This window comes from Cucurbita moschata, unplaced genomic scaffold, assembly GCF_002738365.1.
Source record: "Cucurbita moschata cultivar Rifu unplaced genomic scaffold, Cmos_1.0 Cmo_Scf00012, whole genome shotgun sequence".
Lineage (NCBI taxonomy): Eukaryota > Viridiplantae > Streptophyta > Magnoliopsida > Cucurbitales > Cucurbitaceae > Cucurbita > Cucurbita moschata.
Genome location: NW_019268528.1, coordinates 2,523,893 through 2,534,055, shown reverse-complemented (window position 1 = coordinate 2,534,055; position 10,163 = coordinate 2,523,893). Strand labels below are relative to the sequence as shown.

The 10,163-nt window shown below is 36.6% G+C and overlaps 1 protein-coding gene across 20 annotated transcripts in view; it reads left to right on the top strand.

Annotated features, from left to right (window-relative positions):
• Positions 1 to 1,452: 1,452 nt before the first annotated feature.
• Positions 1,453 to 10,163, top strand: part of LOC111450450 (AUGMIN subunit 8-like) — a 13,103-nt gene continuing 4,392 nt past the window's right edge. For 2 of the 20 annotated variants that reach the window (XR_002711813.1, XM_023090583.1), the window contains exons 1-6: positions 2,024 to 3,365; positions 3,456 to 5,615; positions 5,683 to 7,633; positions 8,387 to 8,506; positions 9,379 to 9,495; positions 9,588 to 9,677. Coding sequence is in view for 19 of the 20 variants with exons in the window: in XM_023090583.1 (XP_022946351.1) it covers positions 3,604 to 5,615; positions 5,683 to 7,633; positions 8,387 to 8,506; positions 9,379 to 9,495; positions 9,588 to 9,677 (4,290 nt within the window). In the remaining variant the exon portion in view is untranslated. The other 18 variants (XM_023090595.1, XM_023090599.1, XM_023090598.1 and 15 more) reach the window with 18 other exon arrangements.

Below are 10,163 nucleotides of genomic sequence, written 5' to 3'. Positions count from 1 at the left end.
CGATCAACACGATCAACACGAATTTTTCATGTCTGGGTCGGAAATATATGTCTTAATTAGTTGAGGTATGCTCGATCAACATGAACTTTGATATCTGGGTCGAGAATATATATGTCTTAATCAGTTGAACTATGCTCGATCAACACGATCAACACAAATTTTTCATGTCTGGGTCGAAAATATATGTCTTAATTAGTTGAGGTATGCTCGATCAACATGAACTTTGATATCTGGGTCGAGAATATATATGTCTTAATCAATTGAACTATGCTCGATCAACACGATCAACACAAATTTTTCATGTCTGGGTCGGAAATATATATGTCTTAATTAGTTGAGGTATGCTCGATCAACATGAACTTTGATATCTGGGTCGAGAATATATATGTCTTAATCAATTGAACTATGCTCGATCAACACGATCAACACAAATTTTTCATGTCTGGGTCGGAAATATATATGTCTTAATTAGTTGAGATATTCTCGATCAACATGAACTTTGATATCTGGGTCGAGAATATATATATGTCTTAATCAGTTGAACTATGTTCGATCAACACGATCAACACGAATTTTTCATGTCTGGGTCAGAAATATATGTCTTAGTTAGTTGAGATATGCTCGATCAACATGAATTTTGATATCTGGGTCAAGAATACATATGTCTTAATCAGTTGAACTATGTTTGATCAACACGATCAACATGAATTTTTCATGTCTGGGTCGGAAATATATATGTCTTAATTAGTTGAGCTATGCTCGATCAACATGAACTTTGATGTTTGGGTCGGAAATATATATGTCTTAATTAGTTGAGTTATGCTCGATCAACACGATTTTTTCATGTCTGGGTCGAGAATATATATGTCTTAATTGGTTTAACTATGCTCCGTCAACACGAATTTTTGTTAGTGTTAAGTGGAAATTGGTGGTTGTTGAGATTTTTTTTATTTTTTTTTATAGTTCGATAAATAATGAAAATTTTAACTTATGAATTGAAGAACTAAAATCAATTACTATTAAAAATTTTATTATTTATTACATTAAAAAGTCATTTCAAATTTTAATTAAAAAAATTATTGTTAATATTATTTTAAAAATTTTATGGATATATTTTTTAAAATATAGCACAATATTTTTTATTTATTTAAAAAATTTGAAAAGTATTAATAAATTTTTATTTTAAAAATTTTATTGACGTATTAAAAAATTATTTTTAGGTGTTTGGATATAATTGAAATATTTAAATGAATATTTTTTTAAAAGTATTTTTATTAATTAGAAAAATGATAAAAATTCGAAGCTGATAAAGGTGGTGGCGCCAAAGCAACGACCACCGGCGGGTCCCCACCGCGAAATTTCCAACTGAAACCGTTTTTTCCCTCTTGATAATTAATGATAATTATTAAATTTTTCGTTTCTTAATTCATTTCTTCCCAATAAATTTCTTCAAATTCTTTTTAATTATTATTAATTTCGTTGATTTACTTTCACTCTCCGTCGACCACTAACGAATTTGAAATTTTCCAACGATCTGACGGCTGGCGACGATTTTGCTGTCAATCTCTGCCTCTTCGACGATTCGTCTTACCTGTTGTGGTTGATTGAATTCCTCAAGAGATCGAGGTGATTTGGATTTTCGTTGTCATGTTCATGGTTGATTTGTTTTCACTGGAAGAGGAGTTTGGAGCTTCAGTTCGTAGGTGAGAAATCTCTCACTCGCTTTCTAGAGTTTGATTTCTGGTTGTTTTTGTGTTTTGCTTCGAGATTCTTGAGTAAATCGATTGATAATTTGGTTGTTGAAATTTTAGGAATTCTGGAAATGCTTTTGGTTTAAGAGATTGCAATTTTTTGTCGCAATTGAGGCTTTTTTTTCCCCTTTCTTTCTTTCTTTGATCCATTTTGTAATCGAAAGAGGAAGTTCGCTCATCTGGTTCGTCCTCTTTCTGTGGATCACCGAATGAGGAAAAAGACAGCGAAAGTTTTAATTGAAGACGGTTGGTTAATGGTACTTACTGTCGATTACGTTGTTTTTTAGTAAAGAGATTCTGAATGTTTTTGGAGTCGGACGAACTCTATCTCTCCCTTTAGGTTATCTCTGAGATTCCTTTTAACTTTTCCTGCAGAGAGATTGTCATGAACAGTAGGAAACCAGACTTTCTCTACTCCATCAAACACAATCTGTTACCTTCAAATTACAGACATCCCCCACCTCTGATTTATCTCTGAGAATTTCTTTCGAGAAATTTTCCCGTAAACAGTTTCCAATTTCGCTCTTCTTTTGTTGTAGTTCACGATTCTAAATCGAATTCTGAAGATTTTTCTCTTTAGAACTCTTCAATTAAATCCTACGTAACTAATTTTTCTGCTTAGTTTTTATCTTTCTCGGATTTTGTTTGAAAATTTTTGTAGAACTCATGGGGATGACAATTTTTTGTACCTCGAAGTTCTGCCATTATAATAGTAACACCAAGTTTTACTTCGTGCACACAAACAAATTGTGTCGTTTAATTTTATCTGCTGAACAGTCTGTAAACTTGGACATAAGAACAAATAGATAGGTTAGGAGTAAGAATCAGAGAAGTTTTTTTGTGTTTGAGTGATTTTTGAACCTATTTTCTTAAGATTTGCTTTTCCTAACTTTTTTTCAAGATCAGAATCAAGTGTATATTGAAATTACCATCTACAAATCCATGATTACAAAAGGAAAAAAACAGTTTTAAGTTTTGTTAAAACTTTGATCATTTATGAAGGTGAAGTTGTTAGATAGAACCTTCTTTTTACCCAATCGTACATCAAGGCCGAAGAGAGAGGGAGAGAGAGAGAGAGAGAGAGAGAGAGAGATTTTCTATGTTTTGCCAGTTTTGAAGCTGCTGTCATTTCTTGGTGAAAAAGAGTACAGAGAAAGAAGATGAGTAGGCAGTAGGTTAAGTGTGAAACCTATTTCCATCCCATCTGACCTTGGCCTTCCCGTGAAAAAACTCATGGCCCGAAATGTATTTTAAAAGTCATTTACAGTGCACTCCCTCTTAGGACGTATCCTACAATTCCACCACTTAAGAGACTAAAACCCACTTGCCCTGGTCTCCCTCAAGTCCCAAGGGGACCTCTACCCCATAACCGCTAAGTGTGGTTTACGACCAAAATCAACCTCCCACTGTAACTGCTTATTCGTGTTGTGGCAGTTTTCGCTGTTTTCCGCTACCCATTGTATTATATCAAATGTTCTGTAACGCGTTCCTGACCTCCTTGTTATTGCTTGATCTCGTTCGGTTTGGGGTTTTCTTGAAGGGAAAGCACCCATTTGCGTTATTTTGCTGTTATTACCAGATTTTTATTCAGCTAGATCTGGGGTGTGTAAAGATGTATGCTTTTCTTTCCTTTTCTTTTTGTTTGTGGGGTTTACTTTTCATAATCTCTAGCAATCTGTACCGTTTTCACTTTTGGTTGTGCAGCAGTGACAGAAATGATGCAGAGAACTTTCTCCCCTTTTTGCAGTTGGTATTATTCAGTTGATTGCGGGATGAGTGAAGAAATCCATGATCGCCGGATGTGTTCTGATATGAAGATTTTCATCGATGTGGTCTGATTTTGATTGTGTGGATGGATATATTTGAATCAGATTCAATAAGGAATCATTCAACAGGGGAAACCCCAAGGCTTCCACTGGGTCTGGCTGAGAGAAGCAATGTACTCGCCACTCGTCGCTCTCGGACGAGGGAAGTTAGTTCTAGATACAAGTCACCTATTCCCTCAGCCCCTTCCTCACCTCGGCGCTGTCAGTCGCCGAACGCCTCCAGAACTTTGTCTGCTTCCTCCCAATTGGAGCAGAAAAGAGCCCTGTCGGCTGAGAGGAAACGGCCTTCCACGCCAACTTCCCCGACGAGTCCATCAACTTCGGACCATGACTTATCTTCTGATTTGAGATTGTCTTCAAGGAGAACAGCAGGCGGTCGATCGGAAAGTTTATGGCCTTCGACCATGCGGAGTTTGAATGTCTCTTTCCAGTCTGACATAATTTCTATTCCTGTTAGTAAGAAGGAAAAACCAGTCCCTGCATCTCCTTCTGATCGGACGTTGAGGCCGTCGTCAAATTTCGCTCACAAACTGGTTGAAACGCCAATGGTTTCAAGGAAACCTACACCAGAGCGAAAGAGGAGTCCTCTTAAAGGAAAGAATGTGCCTGACCAGCTGGAGAATTCTAAGCCAATTGATGGCTTGCATACCCGGCTTATAGATCAGAGGCGGGCGAGTAGAATTGGTAGGAAGATATCATTAAATGCATTGAGTCGAAGTGGGGATCTTACCGATAAAATAATTCGGAGCTCTCCTGGACCACTTCCTGGAATTGGGTTACCTTCATTGAGAAGAACTTCATCTGATTCTATAAACAAACTCTTGCCAAGATCTAATAATGATTCTTCCAAGATTCTTCCTCTTGATGATGGTCTTAGAATGGAAGATGGAACAAATTCCGTTGACGATTGTTCATTGCAGGCACCAGGAATTGGTAGGAAGATATCATTAAATGCATTAAGTCGAAGTGGGGATCATACTGATAAAATAATTCGGAGCTCTCCTAGACCACTTTCAGGAATTGGGTTACCTTCATTGAGAAGAACTTCATCTGATTCTATAAACAAACTCTTGCCGAGATCTAATAATGATTCTTCCGGGATTCTTCCACTTGATGATGGTCTTAGAATGGAAGAGGGAACAAATTCAGTTGACAATGGTTCATTGCGGACATCAGGAATTGGTAGGAAGATATCATTAAATGCATTAAGTCGAAGCGTGGATCATACAGATAAAATAATTCGGAGCTCTCCTGGACCACTTCCATTGAGAAGAACTTCATCTGATTCTATAAACAAACTCTTGCCGAGATCTAATAATGATTCTTCCGGGATTCTTCCACTTGATGATGGTCTTAGAATGGAAGAGGGAACAAATTCAGTTGACAATGGTTCATTGCGGACATCAGGAATTGGTAGGAAGATATCATTAAATGCATTAAGTCGAAGCGTGGATCATACAGATAAAATAATTCGGAGCTCTCCTGGACCACTTCCATTGAGAAGAACTTCATCTGATTCTATAAACAAACTCTTGCCGAGATCTAATAATGATTCTTCCAGGATTCTTCCACTTGATGATGGTATTAGAATGGAAGATGGAACAAATTCAGTCGGCGATTGTTCATTGCAGACATCAAGAATTGGTAAGAAGATATCATTAAATGCATTAAGTCGATGTGTGGATCATACTGATAAAATAATTCGGAACTCTCCTGGACCACTTCCAGGAATTGGGTCACCTTCATTGAGAAGAACTTCATCTGACTCTATAAACAAACTCTTGCCGAGATCTAATAATGATTCTTCCAAGATTCTTCCACTTGAGGATGGTCTTAGAATGGAAGATGGAACAAATTCAGTTGACGATGGTTCATTTCATGAATCAGGAATTGGTAAGAAGATATCATTAAATACATTAAGTCGAAGTGTGGATCATAGTGATAAAATAATTCGGAGCTCCCTTGGACCACTTCCAGGAATTGGGTTACCTTCATTGAGAAGAACTTCATCTGATTCTATCAACAAACTCTTGCCGAGATCTAATAATGATTCTTCCAGGATTCTTCCACTTGATGATGGTCTTAGAAAACAAACTCTTGCCGAGATCTAATAATGATTCTTCCAGGATTCTTCCACTTGATGATGGTCTTAGAATGGAAGATGGAACAAATTCAGTTGACGATTGTTCATTGCAGGCATCAGGAATTGGTAGGAAGATATCATTAAATGCATTAAGTCGAAGTGTGGATCATACTGATAAAATAATTCGGAGCTCTCCTGGACCACTTCGCTTGAGAAGAACTTCATCTGATTCTATAAACAAACTCTTGCCGAGATCTAATAATGATTCTTCCAGGATTCTTCCACTTGATGATGGTCTTAGAATGGAAGATGGAACAAATTCAGTTGACGATTGTTCATTGCAGGCATCAGGAATTGGTAGGAAGATATCATTAAATGCATTAAGTCGAAGTGTGGATCATACTGATAAAATAATTCGGAGCTCTCCTGGACCACTTCGCTTGAGAAGAACTTCATCTGATTCTATAAACAAACTCTTGCCGAGATCTAATAATGATTCTTCCAGGATTCTTCCACTTGATGATGGTCTTAGAATGGAAGATGGAACAAATTCAGTTGACGATTGTTCATTGCAGGCATTAGGAATTGGTAGGAAGATATCATTAAATGCATTAAGTCAAAGCATGGATCATACCGATAAAATAATTCAGAGCCTTCCTGAACCACTTCCAAGAATTAGGTTACCTTCATCGAGAAGAACTTCATCTAATCCAATAAACAAACTCTTGCAGAGATCTGATAATGATTCTTCCCAGATTCTTCCACTTGATGATGGTCTTAGAATGGAAGATGGAACAAATTCAGTTGACGATTGTTCATTGCAGGCATCTGGAATTGGTAGGAAGATATCATTAAATGCATCAAGTCGAAGCATGGATCATACCGATAAAATAATTCGGAGCTCTCTTGGACCAGTTCCAGGTATTGGGTTACCTTCATCGAGAAGAACTTCATCTGATTCAATAAACAAACTCTTGCAGAGATCTGATAATGATTCTTCCAGGATTCTTCCACTTGATGATGGTCTTAGAATGGAAGATGAAACAAATTCAGTTGACGATTGTTCATTGCAGGCATCAGGAATTGGTAGGAAGATATCATTAAATGCATTAAGTCGAAGTGTGGATCTTACTGATAAAATAATTCAGAGCTCTCTTGGACCACCTCTGGAAATTGGATTACCTTCCTTGAAAAGAACTTCATCTGATTCTATAAACAAACTCTTGCAGAGATCTGATAATGATTCTTCCAAGATTCTTCCACTTGATGATGATCTTAGAATGGAAGATGAAACAAATTCAGTTGATGATTGTTCATTGCAGGCATCAGGAATTGGTAGGAAGATATCATTAAATGCATTAAGTCAAAGTGTGGATCTTACCGATAAAATAATTCGGAGCTCTCCGAGACCACACCCAGGAATTGGATTACCTTCGTTGAGAAGTTTATCTGATTCTATAAATAAACTCTTGATCTCTGATAATGATTCTTCCAAGATTATTCCAATTCATGATGCTCTTAGAATGGAAGATGAAACAAATATAGTTGACGATTGTTCACTGCAGGCACCAGGAACTCCTAGGCTTGCTTCTAACGGCTTACCAGATAGGTTAAAATCAACACCAGCTGTCAGATCTCAGTCTTTGACATTACCTGGATTGCGTCTACCTTCGCCCATTAGAACGTCAGTGCCATCATCCTCTGTTTCTAGAGGATCAAGTCCAGCCCGGCCAAGGCCATCAACTCCTCCTCCTAGGGGTGTCAGTCCATCTCGAATCAGACCAACTAATTCCATTCAATCCAATAGTTCAACTTCGGTGCTCAGTTTCATTGCAGATTTTAAGGGTAAAAAGGGCGCTAATCATATCGAAGATTCTCACCAGCTGCGGCTATTATATAATAGATATATGCAATGGAGATTTTCCAATGCACGAGCAGAAGCTATACATGACATGCATAAAGTTGATGCAGAGGTGTGCATCTTACATTTGTAGAATTCAGTAACTTTTTCTTTATTATCTATCTGATTGAAGTTCCTTTTTTGCTTACGGTTGTTATCATCATAATGTGACGGTCGTATGGTTCTAAAACTATTAAGTTACATAAACTTTTCACCAGCGCCCAGGGACGTTTTCTTTTGCTCATATAGCTATATTTGTAACCAAGTACATGGTTCTCCTTCATCTTTTGATGTAATAAAAGAACATTGTGTCTTTTAGAGTTAGAGGTTGCGGTACTTATAATATTTTGTATCCCTTAGCTAAACTTTCTTATTATTTAGCTCATATATTATGTATTATATCCTATATTTAAGATTAATTCCCTTTAACCATTTTTGGATGATGCCTAATCATCCTGACAGTTGGACGACTCTAAAATTGATGCACTATCATTCCACTGTTCAATAGGGAGAAGTAAATACCTTTTAACATGTGTCAGTAACTTAAATTACTTGTGATTCAACTCCGAGTAATATTTTCTTTGTATTAGAAAATTCTTTTTTCTCCAGTTGGTTATAGATAGAAAATCTGTATGAGAAAAAAGAAACAGTTGCTATCAAGTTAGTTTTGAAATTGAAATATCCTGTATGTGTTTGTTTATTTCATGATATTTATTGTGGTTCTCCCTGCGAATTGGTGCTTTGTGTCTCATTCGTAGTTGTCAATGGTGTAACAACTTCCCCGTGGATGACTAGTTAACATTTTGGCCTTTTTCTGGTTGCCCAGAGAACGCTATGTAATGTCTGGAAGGCTATGATACGTATTTGGGATTCAGTAACCAGAAATAGAATTGATCTCCATATGCTGAAGCTAGAACTTAAGCTGAATGAAATCATGAACGATCAAGTAAGTCCTTTCTTTAACTTATACGCTATGATAGAAAAAGTGACCTTTTGATTTTTGATTTGTCTAGAAAATTCTCACTGTTCAGCATAAAATTTGTTCGTTCTCTCTTGAACTGTACATGTAGATCGACACTGCAGCGGAATTTCATATACCATGATTTATATTAACGGTAGGAAGGGCCTTCAAACCACCAAGGGTTGATTACAAAACTTCTCCATCCGATAACAAGATGAGTGGGGCTGTAAAAATTAATGGATATGTCATTTACACCAGGATAAAACTGCAAAAAGAACAAGTTCAATAAAGCTGTCAAAAGATAGGGCAATCCACCCTCTATATATCTAACTTTTTTATGAAATAGCTTATTTTGGGGTCATTCTCTTAGTTTGGCATTTAGCTATTGTTTGCTATACTATGCAGAATAGCTAAATTATTTTATCTTACCATTCTTACATTGATAATATATCTCCAAATTGTCGAGCTAGTTGTTGGCTTTGAAGACAAATTTAACTGATATTGTTTTCTCTTCTGATCTGAGAAGGATACGTGAAGCTTTTGAGTGAACGCCCAATTTTTTTAGAACATTGTCAATCTATAACACTGAATAACATGAATGTTTTAGACCTGTCTTTAATTTTATCTAAGGGGATGAAGATTTTGCTTTGTGTCGAGAGCTAATTACAAGAGGAAAGTAAAGAGAAACAAGAAATTTAGGATATGATTTATTTCGTTGCTTTTACTTGGGTCAATGTTTTAAAGACTTCTTTTTTTTTTTGTTATCTTGTTGGAGGACATTTAGTTCTCATTTTTAATTTTTTTACTTTTACTTTTGTCAAAATATAATGTAAACTATTATAATCATGAAAATCCAGATGTCCTACCTTGATGAATGGGATTCACTTGAGAGAGACCATATCAATTCATTGTCAGGTGTATTGTTAGATCTTAAAGCAAACACTCTCCGAGTTCCATTAACTGCAGGGGCAACGGTATGTTAGGTTGTAAAAAGTTTTTCAAATTTGAAATATTCAATTATTGAATTAGTTTCAGTCTCATAGAGTATAGATTTGTTCTTTTGCAGGCAGATGTTGAATCATTGAAAGGTGCAATCGGCTCTGCTCTCAACGTGATGCGAGTAATGGCGTCCTCCATATGCTCTTTGCTTTCACAGGTGAGGTTTTAACTGATTGTTTTGAAGTTGAGTGATAATTTTTTAATGTGTTCTCCCGTTTCTTTTACATGTTCGGTAATGAGACTTTCTATTATTGGTTTATTATGTTATGAATGAGTCTTAAAGATAATGAATTATACTCACAGATAGGAATTTGGAAGAAAACTTGTATAATATTTAACTGTCGTGGTAACTTCACTAAACAAAAACTCCCTGGACTTTTATAGTGTATGATTGTGCTATAAATGAATCTTCAAAATTGTTGATCGGTGCCTATGCTCACTTTGATACATTTCTTCTCAATTACCTTGTGGTTGCATTATGTGGTCTCTGCTATGCCTTCCTCGGGTTCGTTCTCTTCCTTATGTTTGGGTTTCCGCTGTCCTTTGTTGGGTAGGGAGACACCAGAAGTGGCAGCCCTTGCTTTTTTCTCTTGGGAGACTCCCACATTGTTTGTGTGTGTGTGTGGGGGGGGGGGGGGGGGGG